This window comes from Lynx rufus, unplaced genomic scaffold (genome assembly GCF_022079265.1).
Source record: "Lynx rufus isolate CCGP_SWC_20201006 ecotype Redwood Valley unplaced genomic scaffold, mLynRuf1.p SCAF_5, whole genome shotgun sequence".
Taxonomy (NCBI): Eukaryota; Metazoa; Chordata; class Mammalia; order Carnivora; family Felidae; genus Lynx; species Lynx rufus.
The window spans coordinates 39,042,286-39,067,618 of record NW_025814867.1 but is presented as its reverse complement, the minus strand read 5'-3'; the positions used below and the strand labels follow the sequence as shown (position 1 = coordinate 39,067,618).

General features: G+C 37.5%; 1 protein-coding gene across 1 annotated transcript; it reads right to left on the bottom strand.

Moving 5' to 3' along the window:
- Positions 1 to 279: 279 nt before the first annotated feature.
- On the bottom strand, positions 280 to 25,034 carry DIPK2A (divergent protein kinase domain 2A). The gene is made up of 3 exons (XM_047099934.1): positions 24,100 to 25,034; positions 8,408 to 8,711; positions 280 to 3,120 (listed from the first exon to the last, which is right to left on the bottom strand). The coding sequence occupies exons 1-3, from the start codon at positions 24,754 to 24,756 to the stop codon at positions 2,789 to 2,791; spliced, it is 1,293 nt and encodes a 430-aa protein (XP_046955890.1). The 5' UTR covers positions 24,757 to 25,034; the 3' UTR covers positions 280 to 2,788.
- Positions 25,035 to 25,333: the final 299 nt, after the last annotated feature.

Below are 25,333 nucleotides of genomic sequence, written 5' to 3'. Positions count from 1 at the left end.
GTTATTCTGTTGTATACAGTTGAAAAAATCCATAATGAAGTTTTAAAACTCCCATTTCAAGAGTAAAAGTTACCTATTATTAAAAAAGTTTACAACAGAAAACCAGGAGAAAACACACAAACTTAAGTTCAGCTCATATCCAACCAGATAGTTTCTGAAAATGATATCATGCAAGAGGAAAAAATATACATGCAAGAAGAAAAAAACTGATTTATTACACAACCTCACTTTCCATTAAAAAAATTTTGGATATTTGAAGTTAAGAGATAGTATGAAAAGTGTGATTCTTAAAGTATTCTTTATTAAGATCATTAAAAGTTGTAGAAACAACTTTATTATTATAAAGGCACAGGGAGACAGTTCTGATAAAATATTCAAATTAAACAGTAACTTACAGTACAAAAGACAATTTTAATGCACATACAAACCCCAAATGTCTGATTCAAAAATATTTTACTGTGTCTATTAATGGGCAATGATTAAAAATATAAATTGCTGCTGTATAATAAATATCTGATAGTGAACATCTTGATAGCAAAGTGAACAAAATATTTATTGCTTTTCACATACATATTTTTCCCTGTAATTTAAAATTCCTAATTCTTTTACTATCTTCTCAATCTTTCCACATAATCTCATGGGGGAAATGGTAGTTGTAACAACTACCTCCAGTAGCAATCACTGCTGGCAGTGTTTTCTCACTTCCTGTTCTGCAATCACAATCACTTTTCCAAAGTAACATGAACGTTTGCTAAGCCACATGAAGACAACCCTCTGTGACTGGCATTCTAAAGTTTGTAATGAACACTTATCAAATATAAAAGGTGCTGTTTTGAAAATGTGTACTTTATTTGAAGTTCTGAGTAAGTGGAGAATGTTTGACAAATCATTTTACCTACTCCCCTCAAAAGTTTCCTGAAGTTGTAAAAAGTCAGCTTAGTAAAATTTCTAGCACTTAAATGTTTCTTTGAGGGCCAGTTGATACCTGTAATATATGGATGTATAAAAATTAACATAATGCAATCTATTTTATAATGGAGAGACCTTACCTTTCTCCCAGTTTTTATACTGGGATTAACATTATTGATTTCATCATGCTTTTTTGTAGCAACCCAGTTAGAGATGGTACAAGCAGAATTTCTATCACAACAGTAAAATAACATGAATGCACCATCTTATCTCAATGCTATTTCAACTTAAATATCTACATTAAAGTATTTGATAATCATTGTAAAGTTACTTAACCATATGTCACGTTCAGACAGTGTGTAGCAGCTAGTAATGTGCCTGGCACAGAGTTGATGGTCAATAAATAGTTGCCGAATGAATGAAAAAGAAAAGAAAAACTTGGCTTTGGTTGTGCACATTTTAATCACTTTCTGATTTAGAATAAGGTCAGTCTAGAACTAAATACTACTCCACACTACACCAAACTTTGCTGTAAGCTAAAGCAATAATTCTAAACAAATAAACAAAAAAAAGGATCACCTAGGTCAGTGATAGTCAATTTACATATTGTAACTTTTTAGAATAGCCCACAAATTTCACACATTAATTTTTTATCCACATACTTAAATTTGATTAACAATGGGGTAATGGAGACCAAGTTGGGCAGACTGGCTAAACTATGCTTTTCAATAAAAATTACTAGTCCATCAGTAAATAATGTTATAATGCCCAATTAAACTAAGATGATGACTACCATGTTAATGTCTGCGAAAGTACCAATGAATATAAGGTAGGATATCTTTAAGTCACATATGATTGGAAGCAGTAGCTTAACTTTTGAACATAAAAGAATAACCAGGGAGATCTGAATGTAACAGTGACAGAGTTCTATTATTGAAAGTGTGATAAGAAGTAGTAGTAGGTGACCAATTTTAAAATCTAACCATGATACTAGATCTAACATTTCTTTGGCATATGCATTACTATCTTGGACTAGTTAGCATTTAAAAAATACTGTGTTGTTTTTTCCCTCAATCAAAATTAATGTTAAGGTGAAGATTGCTAGCATACTCTTCTTAAAGCCTTTTAAAGGACAAGATGACATTTTGCAACATATGCCAAACTTCATGTTTAGTGTACACTTATAGGCATAGAGGGATGTAACTGTTAAACAATCTTAAATGATTTCATGCAATGGTGAAACCACAGAATGTGGAGAGAAAAGTATTTACACAATAAAATATTCAGCTCTGAAAAAACAGTAAACTTGGGAATCTTGCCCTAACAGTAAATGTGTACCGCATAGCACTGAACAAAAACTAGTTCAAATTTAAATAAACAACTAGAGTAACCTGAATGTGTAAAATTTAATAAAAAACATAAAAATGGGGGTGGGGAACACCTACACATCAGAAGGAAAAAGCGGCCTATAAAACAGGCCAATCTAACTTGACATTCAAAGTAAATGCAAGAGATTCACAAAATCATGATAGTAATGCAAACTAAGTCAAATACCAAGTACCCTTTGATACACAGGCCAAAGTAACTATCAGACTCATTTCCAATAGCTTCACGATATTCATTAATCCACTCAGGCATTCAGGGGAGCGAAGCAGTCAATGATAGCTCAAGTCTCCAAAGTGTAAGAACAAACTTATTTGCAGAAGCGTCATGTAATTTTTGAAGTAATGTCTTATTTTGATGTTAACATAAGATCTATCAGTGCAACTTTATCATCTTCTGAATGTATTACTTCCAAATTTCATTTTGCCATATAGTTTTTGGTGGTTTAGTTTCAGCCAGTGCTATTTAAATGGAAAAAAGGAAAGTTCAGCATAGACTACCTCACATTGTTACTTAATTGTGCTAGATATTCACGCAGCTCTTTTGCAGCTTGGAATCTGCCATAGCGTTTCTTTGGGTTGGCACACTCATCCAGCAAGGCCTCTAGTCGGCCATCTTTGGCAATTTCACTTGGTGGATCATGAAGGAGTCCTCCAGAAGTGCCACGCCAGGTGGCATGTCTGGATAAGAGGTTCTGACAAACAGCATAATAATTGTGGTCCACAGTCGCACGAGCACAAAGAATTTCTTTCGAAAATGATAAGCAAGCCTCCTTATCACAGTCATCAAATTTGCTTTCATACCATACATCCCAATTTTCAGGTTTATCTGTGAAAGGGGGAAAAGCAGAAAGAAAGAAATACATTTTAAAAATGTTTTCATTGCTTCCCAAAATACACTTCACTAATTACCACAGTAGTATTTCTTGCTCCAATTGTATTATAATTTTAAACATTTAAATATATTAACTTATATAGAAACATTTATCAGGAGTTAGCCAACGTCAGGCCGAAAGATCAGATAAGGCCCCTACTACTTAAAGAGTTTAGTCTGGATAGAAACTTTCCACCATACAGAGGAAGTACCATACAGAGAAGTAGGACACAATGCTACAACAGTACACAGGAAGCAGTACTCCTGCCTGGGGCTACAGAAGGCTGCAGGGAGAATATCTGATTTAGGTCTTAAAACAAAAGGCTAAGTCTGAAAAGAAATGAGGGAAAACAGTAGTGCAGGCTCAGTATAGTGTGTGCAAAGGCAAGGACTTAAGGGATTGTTCCAGCTGATTCAGGAGATAAGTAGTTCACTGAGGCTAGAATGTGAGACAGCTCCTGGAGAGAAAGTATAGAAGAGCCTAGAGAAATAGGTTGAAACTTGGGTGGTCATGAACATGATTTCTTTTACAGGAAGGTAACTCTGCGGGCTCGCGAGTGGCTCAGTGGGTTCAGCATCGGACTCTTGATTTCTGCTTAGGTCATGATCTCACAATTCGTGAGTTTGAGCCTGGCATCGGGCTCTGCACTGACAGTATGGAGACTGTTTCAGATTCTCTCTCTCTCTCTCTCTCTCAAAATAAATACACTTAAAAGAAAAAGAAAACGTGACTCTAGAATGAAGACGGGAGGGATTAAGATGATGAGAGCAACTAATAGTCCAGATAAAAAAGCCACATTGTAGAAACGTAGGAGACAAAAATTAACAGGTAAGCTTAAGTTGAAGGTTCTAAATGGATGACAAGGTCAACAGTATTTACATAACAGGGTTAACATTTCATATGGAGAGAATAAATATAAAGTACCTATGAGGTATTCAGGTAGGCATATCATATGTGCAATTAGAAATTGACTTGAAACTTAGTACTTTAACTTTTTAATGTTTATTTATTTTTGAGAGAGAGAGCGCGAGCCGGGGAGGGGCAGAAAAGAGTGAGACACAGAATCTGAACCAGGTTCCAGGCTCTGAGCTGTCAGCACAGAGGCCGACTCAGGGCCCGACCTCACAAACCATGAGATCTGAGCCGAAGTCAGACACTCAGCCGACTGAGCCACCTAGGTGCCCCGAAACTTAGTACTTTGAAGTCAGAGGTACAGTACACATATTTAGAATGCATCAACATAAGAATGCTTGATGGAGCCAAGAGAAGAACTGAATTATATTGGAAAGCGTGTTGAAAGCAAAGAAAGAAACAAAGGGCAGAACCTTTGGGACTTAAGGGGTTGGTAGAGGAGAAATCAGTGAAAAAAATTCATTCAGCAAATCATTATTTGAGTGCCTACTCTATGGCAGGCAAGGGTATATACTGGCAAACAAAATAATAGATGGTTCCTGACTTCACTGGCTTACAATCAAGTATGTGAAATGGTCATTAAATAAACATTATCATAAACAGTGGAAAATGCTATGAAGGAAACAAACATTTTTAACAGTAGAAAGGTTTAAGAAAGAAACAACCCTCCCTACCATTAGATACGGTGGTCAAGTATAACATTTAAGCTAAGCTTCAAAGGACAAGTAGCTACCTATTTATGGGAAAGAGGTGAGGTGAGGCATTTTAGGCAGAGGTCACTGCATTATGGGAAAGCCCAGAAGTAAAAGGTTCATTCAAGAAACCAAAAGGCCACTGTAGCTGAAGCATCAAAGGCAGTAGACAGAGGAATATTAAAAGTGATGCAGATTGGGCCCTGGTAAGAAGTTTGATTTTATTTTTTCTTTAGGTCTCTTTAACATTTCTTTTGTACACAGAGGACATAACTCAATCTTTCACTTGAAACGTTTACAAATATGTTACAAAATTTAAATAAAACATTGGTTCACCTTAAGCGCTTACATTATTTTGTAAATTGAAGTATAATTAATATACATTATTTTATTAGTTTCAGGTACAAAACATATTGACTCTTCTATATATTATCCAAAGCTCACTATGGTATGTGGTCACCAACTGTCACCATGTTATTACAATATTATTGACTATATTCCTTATGCTATACTTTTCATCCTTGTGACTTATAACTGGAAGTTTGTATTTCTTAATCCTCTTTATCAATTCTGCCCCTATCCCCTCTGACAACCATCAGTTTGTTCCCTGTATTTAAGAGTCTGGTTTTATTTTGTTTTTTACATTCCACATGTGAAATCATGGTATTTGTCTCTTTCTTCCCGAATTATTTCATTTAGCATAATGCCTTCTAAGTCCATCTTGCAAATGATAAGATCTCATCCTTTTTTATGGTTAATATTCCCTTATACACACACACACACACACACACACACACACAACACTTGCTCTTTATCCATTCACCTTAAGTTGCTTCCATACCTTGGCTATTGTAAATAATGCTACCATAAACATAGGGGTGCATACATCTTTTCAAATTGATGTTTTTGTTTTCTTTGGAAAATACCCAGTAGTGAAATTACTGGATCATATGGTGTTTCTATTTTTAACTTTCTAAGGAACCTCCATATTGTCTTCCACAATGGTTGCACTAATTTACATTTCCACCAATAGTCCGTAATGGTTTCCTTTTCTCCACATCCTCACCAACACTTGTTACTTCTTCTCTTTTTGTTACTAGGTATTCTGACTGGTGTGAGGTGATATCTCATTGTAGTTCTGATTTGCAATTCCCTTATGATCAGTGATGTTGAGCATCTTTTCAGATGTCTGTTGGCCATCTGTATGTCTTCTCTGGAAAAATGTCTATTCAGGTCTTCTGCTTATTTTTTAATAGGATTGTTTTTTTGGTGTTGATATTTAAGTAGGAGTTTGAATTTTACCTAAAGAACAATGGGAAGTCATTAAAAATATTGAGCGAGGGAGTGATAAGATCAGCTTTATGTTTTGAGAAAGAAACTATGTGAGTAGAAGGAAACCAAAGGATGGAAGAATTGCAGGAAGTTGTTACTTATCAGTCACTTCACGAATTTGGCAATTAGGTGGTTGCTAATGGTAATACAGGATTTTAAGTCAGGTTCTAATGGGTGGAGGCATGAATGGAGGCTGAGGGAGTAGAAACAGGAAGAGTAAACAATGTATTTAAAAACAGGTGAAAAACGCAGGGCCTTGGAAAAGTCTTAGACATATTTGTTTATGGGGAGGGAAGAGAAATTGGATTTTAAGGAAGGAGTGGGAAGCTGAAGATAAATAACGCAACAAGTTCTCAGAGAAGGATCTACTCTGAAATAGAGAAATTAATGTGTATGGTTTTTACTAGTTTAGATAATAAAGGAAAGGACACTGCGGGAGTTGCCACAGAGAAACTTCAGTGTCCCTGTGAAAGAAAAAATAAAGATCATTTCCCAGAAAGAGGTCAGAAAAGAAGGTAAATAAATAAATATGAAATTTTGTAAAGTAGATATTTAAACAGCTTTCCTGGGTGGCTCAGTCAGTTAAGTACCCAATTTCAGTTCAGGTCATGATCTTAGGGTTCGTGAGTTCAACCCCTGCGTTGGGCTCTGTGCTGACAGCTCAGAGCCTGGAGCCTGCTTCGGATTCTGTGTCTCCCTCTCTCTGACCCTCCCCTGCTCGTGCTCTCTCTCTCTCTCTCAACAATAAACGTTAAAAAAAAAAAAAAAATTAAACAGCCCTTCAATGAGACATTTCAAAAGTGGCCAGAGCTAAAGTAGCACTGGAGCAATGCTCACTATATGAATACACTTGTGTAGTTGTATTTATCCAAGCTTAGGAATTAGTTGGTATAAAACTGTGACATGTATTCCAAGAATGTCTGGATAAAAAAATTACAAGAAATTATTTTTACAAACACTGAAATGAAAATTTTGAAAGTTGAGGTAAGTTGCACAACTTTGTGAATATACTAAAAGCCACAGAACCGTACACTTTATTTTTCAATTTAATGTTTATTTTTGAGAGAGAGATGGAGTGTGAGCCAGGGAGGGGCAGAGGGAAGAAGACACAGAATCTGAAGCAGGCTCCAGGCTCTGAGCTGTCAGCACAGAGCCTGACGCTGGGCTTGAACTCAAACCAGAGATCGTGACCTGAGCCAAAGTCAGATGCTTAACTGACTGAGCCACCCAGGCACCCCTGAACTATACATTTAAAAAAGAAAAGCATGATGGAATCTGATGCGACACTCACAAATGCAGGAAGAAGTAAGTGGGGAATAAAGCACTCTAGCAGGCTGTCTACTCCCTGTGGGAGGATCTACATAGCAAGTCAAGAAATAATCAGAAAACAGTTTGGTGAGTATAGAATCAGTACAAGGTACTGGGAAAAACCAAGTATTTAACAGGATCAAGAGAAGATCGTGCAAAACCTAAGAGTCAAACTAATAAATTTTTGTTAATTTCCTGCATTTCCCAGATGCCATACATTTTTGGTCTGAGTTCATCAAAAAATCCTCATAAGACAGGAGAAGAGGGGATTAAAAATATAAGACATTCACCATAGAGCAACAATCTTTCAATTTCTTTTACTAAGTAGATTAATTACAGAGTTACAGGCTTTGTCTCTGACACTTTAAAATTTCTGTGGCATTTAATTTTCAAAACACTTCAGACAGTCTGCCCACCTATCCTATGAAAAGCTCACAAATAAATGGAGAGGAAAGTTTTGGGTAAGATGTAATAATGTCAAACCGAAGTTAGGGATCTGCAGTGCTAGAAATCATCTAACGGTTAAACAAAAAAAAAAAAAAAAAAAAAAAAAAATCACCGTTGGAACCCCACAGAACAATGGAACACGGAATATCACTGTAAGAGATCCCACAGGAAAATAAGACCTCCATGTTTACTCTGGTAGTCTGTCACTATACAAAAACTTAATTCTGCATTACACTCCTAAACCACAAACTGTAGCAGACTACATGAAAAATAGACACACACACACACACACACACACACACACACACACACACACACAGTATACCTGGACATTTGAACTCAAAGGATATTTTACTAAATATGGAGAAACTCTGACTAAAAGTACAAGTATAATAAACTAGTATGTGTTTACTGACACTGGTCAAAAAAAACAAAGAGGCAAGGCTGCCATCTAAGAAGGAAACTAAAGGTTTGTTTCATATAAATGTAAACTTTATTTTATCATAGAAAAAATCTGTACAAAAATCAAATCTAAAATTTATATACTTACTTTGTCTAATTAACCTTTTGTCGGCAACCAAAACATTTTCAGCATCCACAATGATTACCTTCCCATCTCTAGGACCAACTGCAAAATTGTCAAAGCTGACGTCCAGGAGGTAGAGTGCAAATTCAAAGTCATTGTTTGTAAGCTGCTCAGCTATTTCCATCAATTGCCAAGCGAGGTCAACTCGTTTCTCCCACGGTGCATTAAAGTAACTCCACAGTTCTTCTCCAACGTAATTTACAGCCACCATTCTTCCACAAGCTCCAAGATATTTTGCAAATGGCCAACCTTCATCAGATGGAAAACTCTACAAAAGAATTATCTTCATATTACAAAAGATCCTGATGAAGATATCCTAGGTCTACCCCACCTTCCCCGATCCTCTTAGCAGAGACTGTTACTAGGCATGCACTTGATATTTCTTATTATATTCAGGAGTTGAAGAGAAATAAAGTTGATTTCTTTTCTAATTCATAACATTACTATGGACGTAAAATCTTTTTAAATAGGTAACTTTACATTATAAAGCTAAAACAGAGTAAGTCTTGCTTATCAAAATTTCAGAACCAAAGTGATCAACAAAACATAAGCCACCTTCCTTATTACCAAATCTAGAAGTATTTACATTTTCCTTTATCTTTCTAATTTGTTTAAGTACATTCAACCATCCTTTCCTTTGAATGAACAGCACTACAGGCCTATTAGCCAGCAAGTATTTACCAGGCAGCACACACTGTGCTGTACTGGCAAGAAGAGTGAATGAACTAAACAGAGTCTTTAAAATAAAAATTTTAGAGGAGAAGACAGCAAGCAAGTAATTTTGAGTATAATAAATGTCAGTTATTAAGAAGTAGTTTAGGTCCTAAGGGAGCATTTAATAGAGGCTATACCTAGTCCACAAGCGGGCAGGGGTAGAATTTAGCAAGGGATTCACAGAAGTGTCTCTTACCCCAAGACTGGTAAAAAGCAGTCTGATATCCTATTGATGCAACCTGCACTCCAGGTACCTTTGGTCCCAAGTCAGTTGTTTCCCTTCCTACTCCCCCTGTATTTTCTGTTCACCTTTAGCTCAACCTCAAAATTACTTATTATCTTAATCTTCGCAAGGTTTTCTAGGTTTTGTAATCACTGGGAAAATTAACTGGCTAAAACAAAAGTCTTCCATATTGATGAACAAGTCACTTTCAACTCAAATGTCAGGCTTTATCTAAGATACTTTCCAGTGCTAAAATGCCCAACTACAAAAATGAGCATTGTAGTGCAAAAGGATGGGAAGTAATGTTTTAAACAACTCCTTGGAAGATAACATGACTAGAGGAAGTTATGTTATGTGCCATTCCTTCAGCCTAGCATCTTTCCTTGAATTGGAGGAAAAATTGTAAGATGGTATTTACACAAACACTGCAGAGGAAACAAAGGAAAACACTGCAGAATATAAATACAGCTTACTTCTATTGCTAAAAATTGAACAATCTATGTACATTTAAAGAGCTGGAGATGAGGCCTTTCTTCTTGGACCCCTTATAAAAATAATATTAACTTAACTCTGAACTTTCATAAAAGTAAAAAAATTCAATAATATCCTTAACATTAAAATGTTTGTCAACTTAAAAGCAAAAGGTTCTTAGAACTAAACATCCATAATTACCTATTTTCATTTGTGATTTCTTTCAACTGTAACTATTAATGAACAGTAACTGTACTTGTTCTTTGTGTATGTAACTTTCTTTTAAGTTTTAGTATCTGCAGTTTTGTGATAAAACACTAATTATGTAAATCAAAGATATGATAGTATGAATCTTTACATATAGTAAATGAATTGATTCAATTTTAATTCAGATCCAACATCTACTCTGATTCTTTAGCAATTAGAGGGAAGCACCCTTCTCCTCTTGTATCTGAGAATTTTTTATTTCTTATGGATACCGGGAAAAGTGACAGACTGCTCATGTCCAAAGTGAACTGCTAAATCCGGTTTGCTAACCATGTGTTATTTTCAACTTTTTCTTCTCAATTTCAAAATTCCTCCATGACCCTGAAAATTTACACAAATGATTACAAAAGATTTAACTGTTTCCCAGAAGTATTCATGTACAAAGTACCTGACATTAACAAAAAAAAGGAAAGCACTAAAAATTGGTAAATGGGAGATTATATACTTTTGTCCTGCAAAAAGTAAAACAAAAAAATTCCCTCATACACTATTGGTATATTATTCACATGCCATACTGTAAAACAGATACAAACATATCTTTGTGAAAATAAAATGGTCTTTGACAACAGGAGAAAAGGGAACCCTGCCAACATCTGCACATGTACAAATGCCTCCTTGTTTTTGGAGACTTTCCAACTGGCAAACGACAGTTAAATATACACTTCATTACCCAAGGCCCTCATAGAAGAGGATAAAATATATGAACAAATGTCACAGTGAGCAATTTTATATTCATACAATGATTTTTGACAATGTTAACTAAAATCCTGTTATGCCTCATTTTAAGAAGTGCACTGCAATTCTTTCACATAGCTTGCTATCTAATCTTTTGGAAGAACTTTAATAAATGAATTCACGCTACTAGTTCAGATGACATTTTTTCATTGTATAATCAAAATAGTCAGATTTCATTAATGAGAAAAGAATTCTATTGAACACACTACAGTACAAAGAAAATGCTCAAAGGAAGCCAAAATATAATTTTTATTTAAAACAATTCTGGCTTAGCATCAAATTTCCATGGTCAGAGTTTGAGAGACAAAATTTTAAGATGTTACAGAGTGGACTTGGACTTGTTAAATATATCAAGCAATGAGAAACACAAGTTCTTACTCTCTGATTCCCAAACTCCCACAGGGCAAAAACAAACACACACACACACACACACACACACACACACACACACAGCAGCTAGAATAAGAAGTTTATTGCTGAGGTCCACAGGTTTTATTTTAAAACAAACCTTAAAATCAGATTTTCAAATTGCCTAGAACAACAGACACATAGTTTAAAGTAACCTGACATAAAGTGTGTGTATTTTAATAAGTTATTTACAATTGAAAAAATATGTACAAATACTTTTCATTTGAAGGAAGGAGTCTTTAAACTTGGAATGATTTAAATTCTAACTGGACTGGAGGCACTCCAATTAATTGTTTATGGTTTTTTATCAGGTCTTAACCTACATCAAAGTGTAATATGTAAAGTCTTTAAAACTAAATATTAGTTCAAAAGTGTACAAAATTACAAAATAGTTATAAAACTATGTATTTCCATTACTGTATTTTTTTTAAATTAAGTTGGTGAGAACCCAAGAAAACTTCTAGGAGTATTATTAGCAATGTAGAAATTAAAAATGGATATTCAAGTATTAAGATACACATGACTGATAAGATTTAAATAAATATTAAATGCCGTCACTGTTAATTTATAAAATATAAAGTATTTTGAGTATGAAACCTAAGATAAATCTCTCTCTCTCTCTCTCTCTCTCTCTCTCTCTGGTAACAGAAAACTGCAAGTTACCTCTTGCATACCTGATAAAACCCAAATACTACTAATAACAATATTACATGCATCGACAGTAGCTTAAAGCCAAAGTTACAGAAATAAGTAAACAAAACCACTGGTGACATTATATGTACATATTTGATATTAAAGATCAGAAAATGTAGATATCTTATGCTCTTTATGGTATATAACATTTTATAAAATTTGTATACTTAAAAGACAATATAATATACAAGTAGAATAATGGAATTGAAATCATAAGAGTAGCTTTAAGGTCCACCTTCACTCTGCATCTCACTAACAGTGACTGTGGCAAAGCCAAAACTTCTTAGAGCTTTAGCCTATTCCTCTGTAAAACTGGAATAATATTTGTACTACCACATATATTCATCAAGGCAACCCAAGGACCAAAAGAAAAATAGTATAAAATATACTTTGCAGATTTAATATTACTTTATGAAGAAATGCTTACCAAAACATTTTATTTTTCCTGTTTATTTTATACTTCCTAAATAAATCTGCTAAATAAGAAGTCCAGATATTCATCAAGAGTTACCCTTATTTTCATATCACTTACTGAAAGGCATCTAGGAATAATGAACATCTTCCAAATACAGTCAAGAACTACCAAACTAGAAAAGCATTGTTACTGTCCTCTAGTAGTTTCTAATTTACAATGAAATATATTAATTAGTCACCAAACTTTAAGTAATGAAAAATGTGTAGGGCATCTAAAAAAACACCAAAAATACAAAAAAAAATTAAAACTTGGTAACATATATACACATAAACTCAACACTGTAATTCACTTTTCATTTACAATAGTTAAGTACCACAGAATAAATTCTAAGTGCTGAAGTAATCCATCACCTATTTATTGATCAAAATCAACCATCATGATGGTTTATATGATTTATAAAGAAGATGTGAAATCTAAGAATTCTAGAGTTGTAATGTATGTGAGTTGTAAATCTAGTTTAATCTTATTAGCACAGTTTAAATGATTTGCCCAAAGTCACACAGATAAAAGGCTGATACAACCCCTCAATCCAATATCCTCCTGTTTCAGAAGTTTCCAAATTTTGGAAAGGTAACAGTGCATATATTACATACACCTATTATGCAGAGTCTGGGACATATTCTGCTGAGAAAATAACGTAAGCTTACACATTCTAAGTGGGATAAATTACATAAATTATCTCATGTGCTTTCATATATATGTTTTTAATTTGACAAAACCTTTGTCAAGTTTTTAAAAATTTTTTTTTTTTCAACGTTTATTTATTTTTGGGACAGAGAGAGACAGAGCACGAACGGGGGAGGGGCAGAGAGAGAGGGAGACACAGAATCGGAAACAGGCTCCAGGCTCTGAGCCATCAGCCCAGAGCCTGATGCGGGGCTCGAACTCACGGACCGCGAGATCGTGACCTGGCTGAAGTCGGACGCTTAACCGACTGCGCCACCCAGGCGCCCCAACCTTTGTCAAGTTTTTAAACTGGAATTGCAGGTAAGGGACTGTAGGTTAACTCACATTCCACAGACTACTCAAGCAGCTGGAGTAAAAGAGAGTTAGGAGATTCAGTGTGGAATGAAGAGAATATAAATTTTGTATTAAAAAATTCTAGATCTAGCCTAACACCATCATGAAATGCTAAGTAAACAGTTGTAAATAAAACATAGTCCCTATTCGCAGGAAGCTTTTTCAGCCAGAGTTGGGAGGATGGTTGTTAAATACACATAAATTATAAACTACACAATTTGTTACAAATTACAAAGTAAGAGTAGCTGAGAAAGAGTAGAGACCTATTTCAGACTGTGTGGTAAAGAAAGGGCAGCCTCTCTAAGAAAGTGCTACTTACGCTGAAATCTAAGAATGAAAATAGTATTAGATAGACTGGGGAGGGGGCAGTCAGAAAGTTCGAGGCACACAGTACAGACAGAAACCATCTTCTAGGAACTGAAAAAAAGGCCAAATCACCTTGAGAAAAATAAATGAGGAGGAAATGGCTTCAGGTAATAGTCTGGAGAGGAAGGAAGGGATCAAATTATGTTGGGACTTACACAATAAAACACAAACTCCTCAACATGGTCTATATGCTTTGGAAAACAACAACAACAACAACAACAAACAAAAAAAGGCTTAACATTCAGAAACATTGTACATACTGGAATTAAATATCCTGTGACATGTTATTCTTAACAACAACAAAAAGTTTTTACAATTAAACAAAAAAACACAAGTTTTTACAATTATCACAATACCCTTTAACAACCACTGTCCTACCAGATTACTAAGGTCATTTTATACTGTCAGAACAGTTATTTTAAAAACACATACAACATACAAATAAAACAGATAAAAATAAAGTTAACTCTAGCACTTGTGATCTATAATCTTTTTCTTTCTCCTTACATGACCAAAAGTAGGGTTTGCATACTAAATTTAAAAGACTATACTTCCTTTAATACAGGAAATAAATTATTTTAATGACATTTACTAACTCACAACATTCCATTAAAAGGAATGTAACTTTGAAGTTTACCTAAAGAGGAGATGGATTACAAGATTCACTTTGTAAAGAAGAGAATCCCTAGTACAAAGAAACTGACTTGAAAAAAAATCTATTATCAAAACATACAATCTAAAATCTGTAGGTTTTCTACAGGACTGGCATTTCGGCACACACACAAATTTAAACTTGGGAATGCTTATAGAAAATGAATGTTACCAAAAGAATAGATTCAATTTGTTTTTAAAAGCCCAAATCTGAACAAAATCCCACTGTAGTAATGCATGTTATAACAGCTGTTCACAGAGATTAGTCAACTGTACTGGTGACAGACTAATGTGTTCACAGTGTTGTGAACTGTCTGGAGGGGGAACATAGTAAAATTACTGGGATAATTTAATGGTTACCTAATTTTTGCTAAAACTTCTCTGAGACTTTAGCTTCTTAATTTTATACTGCCAAATAGTGGCCAAACTCCATTGTAAATAGTATAGAATCTTAATAATCTCAAGATTTTCAAGTTAAGAATATGTTCTATTTACTTCATTAAGTAACTTTTCCTTAAGTTTTTATTTACTAATTTTGAGAGAGAGAGAAAGAGAGCATGTGGCGGGGAGAGGGGCAGAGTGAGAGGGAGAGAGAGGACCCTAAGCAGGCTCCACGATCTCAGCACAGAGTCTAATGCAGGGATCAAACCCATGAACCATGAGATCATTAACTACCTGAGTCGAAATCAACAGTCGGACGCTTTACTGACTGAACCACCCAAGCACCCCTAAATAATTTTCTGAATGCCATCTTCTACCCACCTCGAATTCCAACAATATTAAGCAATGCCTTTAAAATACCAAAGTTATGTTATTTCACTGAATATCATGTCAACAGCTATTTCCAAAATTGGAAACTAATGTCAAAATGCATCAACAAAAAATCTGTATAAGTTTAATAGAAATTAATAGTCTAAGATGAATAAATACACTCTCTGTACCAAAACAAAAAAAACAAACCCACTTGGCCACATATTTTAAATATGCATAAATTTACTAGTTTCAACTGATGTTTTCTTAACTACTGTCACAATCAGAAAGTGTGATTCACATTTCTAAGTTGAAATACGTATCTATAAACACCATACTCAAACACTGACTTCTAATAAGACAAAATTTCCAAGAAAGAAAAAGAATATAATAAGCTTCTTTTGGACCCACTAACCTGAGAATGCTACCTTGCTTTCTTCAGTCAAGACTTGATTTCTTTAAAGAGTCTGCCAAGTAGAACAGTAAGTAGTAACTTACTTCCCTGGTTCCTTAAAAATGTAAGCAGAATTAACATCACCCTTCCAAAAAAGCCTCAAATATCCTCTGGTTGCAAAGTATCTGTTAGACCTAATGCCTGGTTTTAGATTTGTGTTTCTGTTGTTGCTTTAAACTCAATAAAGAAAACAAAACTCTTGGTTCCCCTACCCCAAAGCCTGGGGTTCCTCATCATCATAAAGAATTACTCTCTAGTTAGTTGCTCAGACCAAAATCCCAGGAGATAGACTTTATTTTTCTGTTCCATCACACCTTACCCATCAGGAAGTCATTCGAGCTACTTCTCCAAAATATATCGGTTCTGTCATTTTTATAACCTTCATCGCAACCATCTTAATCCAAACCACCATGCTCTCCCCAAAACTTGTGCAAAAGCTTTTCAGATTTCTCTTACCCCATACACCCCATTCTCCACAAACCAAGCCCTACTCAAAACACTTCTATTGTTTCACATTGCTCTGAAATAAAATCCTAAACTCATTTAGCAAGGTTACAAGGCTGTATAGGATATGATCCTTGTCTCCCTCTATGATCTTCTATTCTACCATGCTTTCCTACTCCCATGCTCTTTACTCCTCTGGATTTGCAATATCTCTTGTTCAAAAACACTGCCCTCAAATCTTTGCACCACTGGCTTTTTCTCCCATTATTCACACCTCAGCTAACCTGTCATTTTTCCTGACCACCCAATTTAGAATATTCTATCCCCAATCCAATTCTCCATCACAAGAGTCTGCTTTATTTTTGTAGTATGTAAAATCTGAAATTACCTTGTTTTTTGTTTGCTGTCTACACCTAGTGCCCCAGAACACAAAGGCTGCACAAACTGTGACCTGGCCTGCCATCTTCACTGTACCCTAAATGTATATAGATCAGTTCCTGGAACTACTGAGCAATGCCACAGAATTCCTGGCAGATCTTTTCACCTCATAGTTAAAACTCCAAGTGTGCATGAGAAAGGCAAAATATGGAGACCCTGAGGCAACATACCTACCTCAGATAATAGATCTTTTTTTTTTTTTTAAATCTGTTTTAATGTTTATTTTTGAGAGAGACAGAGCACAAGCTGGGGAGGAGCAGGCAAAGAGGGAGACACAATACAAAGCAGGCTGCAGGCTCTGAGCTGTCAGCACAGAGCCCTACACAGGGCTGTAACTCATGAACCTGAAGATCATGACCTGAGCCAAAGTCAGAAGCTTAACTGACTGAGCCACCCAGGCGCCCCCATGATGATAGATGGATCTTCTAAGATTCTGTCTCAGAGTCTAAGAAATTAGACCAGACCTAACCTTTATTTCTAAAATTATCATTTAGTTTCTATACTATTTAGAATTATTAACCTGTAATAACTTACAGAGAACAAGTGAACTTTTGCTTTATATTACTGAATCTTTATCTAAACCCTATTTCTTACAACAGTCTTTCTGTTTCATCGGGGACAAATCCCTAACCCTCCTTTTAATTACTACTCAAAAAATACCTATAGCCTAAAGCTGCTACAGAGGTATTTAAGATGTGTATATATGCAAATAAGGTAACATTTTGAAAGTTTGTCAAAGGAAGAGTAAAATGTGTATTTCTAAGATATCAACATAACGTACTAAAGAACTTTTCAACTACTACACCTATCTAAAAATGAAATGAGTTGATTTGCAAAGTAGTAACATATTGTAAAAAACTTTACGATTAAAGACACTTTGTGTATTTTACTGAATAGTTGCATCTCCTTTAATCTTTAAAACAATCTTGTTAGATAACTGTTATAATTCCTGTTTTTTTCATTAAAAAACCGAGGCTCTAAAACTTTAAGTGACCATTCAATAGCTTTGAGGTAGTAGAGAATGCTATCACAATACTGCCCCTACCGCTCCTCTCATCCCCCCTGACCCCAACCACAGGCTAAATCCCATTTATCCTTTAGAACTCAATTTCTCTGTGAAATTTTTCCTGGTATCCACTCCTATAAAGATACGTTAAGATGTCCCTCCCTAAACGAGTCATTTGACAGAGTGCAGGCACCTTTTTTTTTTTTTGGTAGGGCTTATAATGCTATAGTGATTGTAATATTCATTTATATACATACCTCCTACATAGTAAGTTACCTGCTGCCTAGACAGATCCTTTGAATCCAGGTATCTTATAACTGACTATTTACCAAATGAACAAATAAAATCCAGTTCTACAAGTCCAAAGAGCTTCCAGGCATTTCAAAGATAACTCCCTATCAAGAATCAATTTTAGTAAGGACATACAAATTGGATAAGAGATTTGATTACATAATTTCAAACCTTTCAGGGTCTATGACTGGGATGTGTAACCATCCACATCTTACAGTAGTAATTTACAATTATTTACTAACGTTCATTATAAGTGCAGGGAAAATGCAGGGCTTATATTCTAAGGTAGTAGTAGTTTTATACATAATGAATGGAAAGTTAAGAAAGAAAAAATGTCAGCATTCTGTGAAGTTAGCAGTAATGACTGCAACACAGGAAGTAGGCCAGAGACCATAAACCAGAAAAACAAAATAAAAACCAGTCTGATGATCCGCTAAGAAACTGACTACCCATGCCTAGAAAGCAGACCCCAAAAAGTAAGCTTATCTATTCCCTAACATGTGAGGAGTATGTGCTGATCCATGTGGTGGAAATATGAAGGGAAATAGTTGGAAGATCAGACAAAAGTACAGAAAGGACCTCAGAATTAATAATGGTGAGAAGATATGAATAAATTCAGAAAATAGGCCAGTGGAGGGGCGCCTGGGTGGCGCAGTCGGTTAAGCGTCCGACTTCAGCCAGGTCACGATCTCGCGGTCCGTGAGTTCGAGCCCCGCGTCGGGCTCTGGGCTGATGGCTCAGAGCCTGGAGCCTGTTTCCGATTCTGTGTCTCCCTCTCTCTCTGCCCCTCCCCCGTTCATGCTCTGTCTCTCTCTGTCCCAAAAATAAATAAACGTTGAAAAAAAAAAATTTAAAAAAAAAAAAAAGAAAAAAGAAAATAGGCCAGTGGAGCAAAATTATTTTGCTCCACTGATCTGGAAGTGGTGCTTTCCTAAGAGTGACTGCCTGTTTCTATGGGCGTTCCAAAATAAAAGTCTCTTTTTGGATGAGACGTAGACAGAATTATTTTATTATTTCAGTTTTTTCATCAAGTGTTGATGCAACCTCTGAGAAAAAAAAAAAGCAGAAAAACAATAAAACCTCTAGATTTAAGGTTATGAATTAGATAAAAAAGTGCTCTATTTAGAACTACCTAGTCAGAAACATCTCTGAACACTAAATCTGGGAATGCAGTTACCACAATTGTATCTGGTAGGAGAGAAGTAGGTGGCTCCCTAAGCTATTACTTGGCAAAGAAACTCCCGAGACAGTCTGGAACATCCTTTCAAAACTTTGCTACTGCCCCACAAGACACTAGGCTACATTTAGCTCCGTGTTTTTTTCCTTTAAAGGCAATCTTTGTTTTTGTTCATTTTGTTTGAAACTGATTGTGGCTATGTAAAAATTGGGGAGGAAGGCAAGCTTGAAACAGGGTTCTCCAACCTGGTCTTCTCATAGCCTCTTACCAGGAAGGGACCAAGCACCAAAACCCCCAATCCTCTTTTAGAAGTTTAAAATTACCAGTTAAAGTCAAGCTTAGAAAAGAAGTAGAAAAAGAATAATTTTTCAAATCAAGAGTGTGAGACTCACAGTTATTGAGGCTAAAAAGGAAAAGGACCTACTCCAATAGCCTCATTTTGTAGGTAAGCGAGTCCCATAAAGAAGTTTATCAATTTGTCCAAAGTAAGACAGTTGGTTAAATGACCATAATCTTTTGTTTACTTCAAAAACTGTATATTAGGCAGTACACATTAAAAATATTTTTCCTTTAAGAAGGATTTGTTAAGGACAAAATAACATTCACTCAAAGTTTTCTGTAAAAATTCATCCTGTAATATAGGAATGGACTAAATATAAATAAGTAATGGCTTATAGTCTAATAACTACCTTTAAAGTGATCCATATTCCAACCAAACTTCAAACCAACTGGTCAAATACACTAGATACAGTTACTTTCACCTTATTTAATGTCTAATATTTATTGAGTGCTTACTAGGCATGTGGCACTATATAATGTGTTTCGCATGTATTATGTCATGTACAAGAATTGAAATAAAAGTTAAAAACCCACACTGTAAGTGACAGTTACATACTGTAAAAATTAAGGAACTCCTATTAAACCCATGATGCAGGAAATTTAGGAAAAAGTTCTACAAATGTAGTGAAACAAATTTCCATTTCCTTCATACTACACAAACATGAGCTTTCTTTATTTCTGTAAGTAAGACTATCATCACTATCTCTAGGTCAAGTCAGGTATACAGTTTGGGCTTCAGGAAATCCAGACAGCATTTTTCTTTTTTTTTTTTTTTTTTTTTCAACGTTTATTTATTTTTGGGACAGAGAGAGACAGAGCATGAACGGGGGAGGGGCAGAGAGAGAGGGAGACACAGAATCGGAAACAGGCTCCAGGCTCCGAGCCATCAGCCCAGAGCCTGACGCGGGGCTCGAACTCACGGACCGCGAGATCGTGACCTGGCTGAAGTCGGACGCTTAACCGACTGCGCCACCCAGGCGCCCCCAGACAGCATTTTTCTTTAACAAACACACAGCTTCTATAAACTCAAGAATAGGGAACTACAAATATTGGTAGAAAATTTACCAAGAAAATAACAGAAAACATCTTGCCATCTTGCCAAACACTTTTAACATCTTGATTTTCCAATATTCCAAGAATGCTATTAACAATATAGAATAAACTGGGGTGCCTGGGTGGCCGACTTCAGCTCAGGTCATGATCTCACAGCTTGAAGGCTCGTGGGTTCCAGCCCTGCGTCGGGCTCTGTGCTGACAGCTCAGACCCTAGAGCCTGGAGCCTGCTTCTGATTCTGTGTCTCCCTCTCTCTCTGCCCCTCCCCTGCTCATGCTCTGTCTCTTTCTCTCTCAAAAATAAATAAACGTTAAAAAAAAATTAATAAAAAAATATAGAATAAATAATTCCCTCCCTCCATTTTTTTTTCCACTCTCCATTTTTCCTCTCTCCATTCTTTTCTGTGAAAAGAAAAAGTATCAGAGTAGAAGATAAAGGTTCTAGCATTTTGTTACTTGATGTTCACAAAATTTTTTTGGAAGATGATAATCCTATGGCTGAAAACCTTCCTTTGAACTAGATAAGCTGCTGTAAGGGCTAGTAAAGCTATCCAACAATAAGAAGGGAGTTGTACTTTCATACTATTTCATACTGGGAAGGCTGTGTTACAAATCTATATAGCCTTACATACATAAGGTATGAGTGTAATAAGTCTTACAGACTTTTAATACCTTTCATGTCTTCTTTCAAGGCATAATAGAAAACTCAATTTGTTGTTTCTTAACATCAGAAGAGGCGATTTTTAATGGGCTAAATTTACATACATGTTTTGGTTCAAATATTTATTTTGGAAGCATGTTTACCACACTGGAACTTTTGTTAAGAGCAGTTTGATGAAGTCAGTTCAAAATACTTGTTTTTCTCCAAAGTAGTTTTTGGACAATATAAGAAAAATCTAATTTGTGACCAACTGTCCAAAAATTCAATAAGTAGCTCCCTCTCCTGGAAAAAAAAAAAAAATGTGAGCTCCTCTTCATGCTGTAAAATACATGCTTGGATCTTTAAAAATATTTTTTAAAATACATGAACCAAAAAGTACATCTATACAGCCAAATTTTCTATCATTATTAATACGACATACTATCATAAATGGCTATTAAGTTTTATAGAAACTATATAAATACTAAAATTGTACTTGTTTGTCTAGTTAACAGAAAGTAATTAAACATCATTGACTTAGTATGTAACAATCTTTGTACCTAATCACAGAATTTTAAGACTCCTTTCACTGTAGTGGTTTTATACCATTATCAAACCTTAATTACATTGTTCATACTTCTTAACTCACTATTTTTTTCCAAAAGAGGAAAGGGTTCTATAAAGAAAGTAGCAGCTCTAGGAAAATTTCTTATTTAAAAATAAATCTTATTCAACTTGCTTGTCATCGTGTTAAAAAAAAAAAAAAAACAATATGAATGACTGGTATTAAGGACCTCAAATTTATATTTCTCATATCACTCAATAGTTAGAGAGCTAGGTTGCCTGAATTTAAAATGCAAACACAAAAGTCAAAATTAACAATGTTGATAAGTACATGTCCTCACATACTAAAAACAAACTCTTATCCCATAACCTATCTCTCACCCACCCACCAGATCAGAGCAATTGTGTCACTAAGTTTAAATTACAAGAACACAACTGATTTTTTTAAAGTTGTTTATCGCTAAAGATGAAAACAGAGAAAGAGTTGAGTTTGAGGGAAGAGTTAATCAGAAAACAAGATACAAGCACACTTGGCTATCTCAACTATAAAATAAACTGAAAATGTCAAGACAACTTCAAAATTCAAAAAATATAAGCTTCTCATATAAAGCAGATTTACCATAGTGCAAAATGAATGCCAAGAGATTTTTATAAAGCAGTGGATAATGTTATTAAAACATTAGTCCTAGTATTTGTTGATTCTAATACATCAATACTCATAATTACCTGATAAAAATCTTTCAACAGGCACCCTCTATTACAAGTGAGAAAATGTGTACTAAGATAGCTCCTTACTAAATCTTGACAGACTATCTGCAAATACACTGCTGAAGCTTTCTACAAGGACCAACATTCCTAATATAAACATCTCCTTCCTAATATAAACATCTATTTCTCAAAGAAAAAAGATAAATGAAAAAAAAGTTTCAAATCAAATGTATACAAATGAGGACTTAAGCTTCACAGGCTGACTGCTTTTATTGAAATTATTTGGTAAAATAATTTCTTGCAGGGAAGTTTACCCTCTAAATTTTATATACCATTCATTGCTAAAGAGAGCAGTGTTTAATATACAATCTGTACTTTCTATGTGACTCGTTACATACATCCTATGACAGCTTAAAATTTACGAACACTCACACTAAAGTCTTGAGGCAAAGTATTTACTTCGTGTTAAAATTACTTGGCTGAACTAATTAAACGAAGCTGGTTTCTCTTAGCTAAGTTGGGTGATGGAGAACTTGAGAAAATATAAATGAATACTATATATTCCTATTCACGCGCTTCAGATTAAAAAAACAAAAGAAAACCAAGAATCCTGTACAACCACACCCCCCACTAGTGACATTCTCAGCAGAACAGAAAGAGAATGAAGCATAACAAAGTTACTTGTGATTAATTTTAAGTTATCCTCCCCACCCTGTATTTGATAAACAGCAAAACAGGCATGGAAAAGGAGCAAGGTAACTTTCCTGCAATTACAGGCGGGATCACAATCCCACATTAGTCACCACTATCCAAGGACACCGCACTGAAGCTGGGTGGGAATGTGTAGAAACTCAGGAACTACTCCAATGGTCAACAGTTTTTCGGGTTTTGTTTTCTCTTTTTGCGGTCACCAGTAAGAAGATGCCAACCTACTCGCCCCTAAAATGTACGTTTGTTTTCAAAATAAAGTCGCGTGAGAGCCAATAACTCAACTAGACCAGAGGTGAGAATCTCCTTCCCCTGTTTCTCACACTGGCCTAACATGTCATCTTCTTCCTGCAGTCAAATTACTACATGAATACGGCAGGTCACAGAATCAGGATGAAAATGTCGGTCTTGGCCTCAAACCCTCCCAGTCCAAGTCCAAAGATGCCTTACTTTCTCCCCTTCCTAGTCCCACTCAAAGCACGATTTATGGATTAACCTCATCCCTGACCGCAGGCTCCATTCCCCAGCTTTTCCTCAAATTAGCTGCCACATAAATGAGTTAAAGAATAAAACAAAGACTTTGGGGGCGAAGTTAGACCAGCCACAAAGAGTACTGAAGAGGAGAGCAAACGCGGTACAGAAACACTTGAGAAGAACTAAGAAAGATCCAAGGGCTCATGAACAGACTGCGCCGTGGAAGCGCAAACCCCGGCTGATAAAAGCAGAAAGGCTGGGAGAAGAGCCCAAGGAAACTCACAAGAGAGACATTTTGGGAACGTACAAGACGCGCTCCCTCTGGTGTTTAAAGGATCCGCAGTCAAATCCAAGATGCGCTCGAGTCTAGGTGCCAAGAGCAGACTCTCCACCAGCCAGGTCGCCCTCCGCAATCCGACACAGTGCCCAAGGGCCCCCCAGGGCCGCCCCCTTCCCACGCCCGCAGGCTGGCCCAGCCGGGCCGGGTCCAAACTGGGCAACGAGCGCGGGTGTAGCCACTTCTCCGACTCCAGTTCGCCCGCGCTGCCCTTCCCGGCAGGACGCCCCCCTCCCGGGCTCCGCGCCTACCTGTAGCACCAGCGGCTCGGGGTTGAAGGCCAGGGTCAGCAGCAGTTGCATACGCTCCGAGTCCTTGAGGTTGCGCAGCAGGAAGCTGCCCGAGTCCTTGGTCTCCGCGTAGCGGCGCACCAAGCGATCGAGCAGGCGCTGCGAGGGGCAGTGCACCAGGTCGGACCAGCCCTCCACCGCCTCCGGCGTGAGCAGCCGCACGTCGCCGTTGAGGCGCGCGAACTCGGTGCGGGGCATGGCCTGGAGCAGGTCGCAGCGGGGTCGGCCGGTGGCCCGTTTGCAGATGCTCTGGTCGAGCTGCGCCAGCTCGCGCTGCGAGCCGAGGCGCTTGAGCACCACTCGGCGGCGGCCGCCCTCGCGGGGCTCGCCGTACTGCGCGAAGTAGACGTTCTTCACGTTGAGGAAGTCCAGCAGGCGCAAGCGGCCCCACGCCTCGAACACCACCTGTCCGTTGAGGAAGCGGCGGCACCAGCTCGTACCGAAGCACGCCGGGCACTTATTGAGCTGCAGGAAGCGCCGGTCGGCCAGCTCGTTGCGCTGCCAGGAGGCGAGCAGCGACGGCGAGTGCAGCACCATCAGCACCAACAGGCTGCCCAGCGCCGCCAGCTTCAGCGAGCGGGACAGGCGGCCCAGCTTCGGGGGCACCAGGCGCCACATCCCGCCCGCCGCCCGTCCACACGCACCCGGAGGGCGAGGGCACCCCGTGGGCGCCCCCGCCGCGCCGAAACCCGAAGAGCGACCGGCTGGGGCCCCCGGGCGAGAGAAGGAGCGAGGTCGCGGGCTGGGGCAGGAGGCGGAGTAGGTGTGTAAGAGAGAAAGACGGGGAGCGGGAAGGAGCCGACCAAAGCAGGCTGCGACTTCTTCCAGTCACTAGAGTCCACAACTCTCGAGCTCCCTCCTCCGAGCTCCCCGCCCTCCGACTCCGGCGGCGCCTCCTTCACGCCAACCAAGTTATAGAGGAGCGGGAGGGGGAGGGAGCGCGGGGACCCGACGGCCGCGCGTCCGCGCGCGCGCACGCGCACTGTTCGCTCGGGGGCGCGAGAGCTGCGGCGGCGGCCGCCTGTGGGGCGAGCGGGGTCTCTGAGGAGAGGGAAGGAGGGACTCACGGAAGGGGAAGAGAAGCTGGAATGTCTCACAGCGAAAAGTAGCAACAGTGTAGGAAGGTGGGAAGGATGAGGTGCCCGCGCGTCCCTGACGCCTCACGCCCCGATTCGTACGCGCCGGCTCTCCAGAG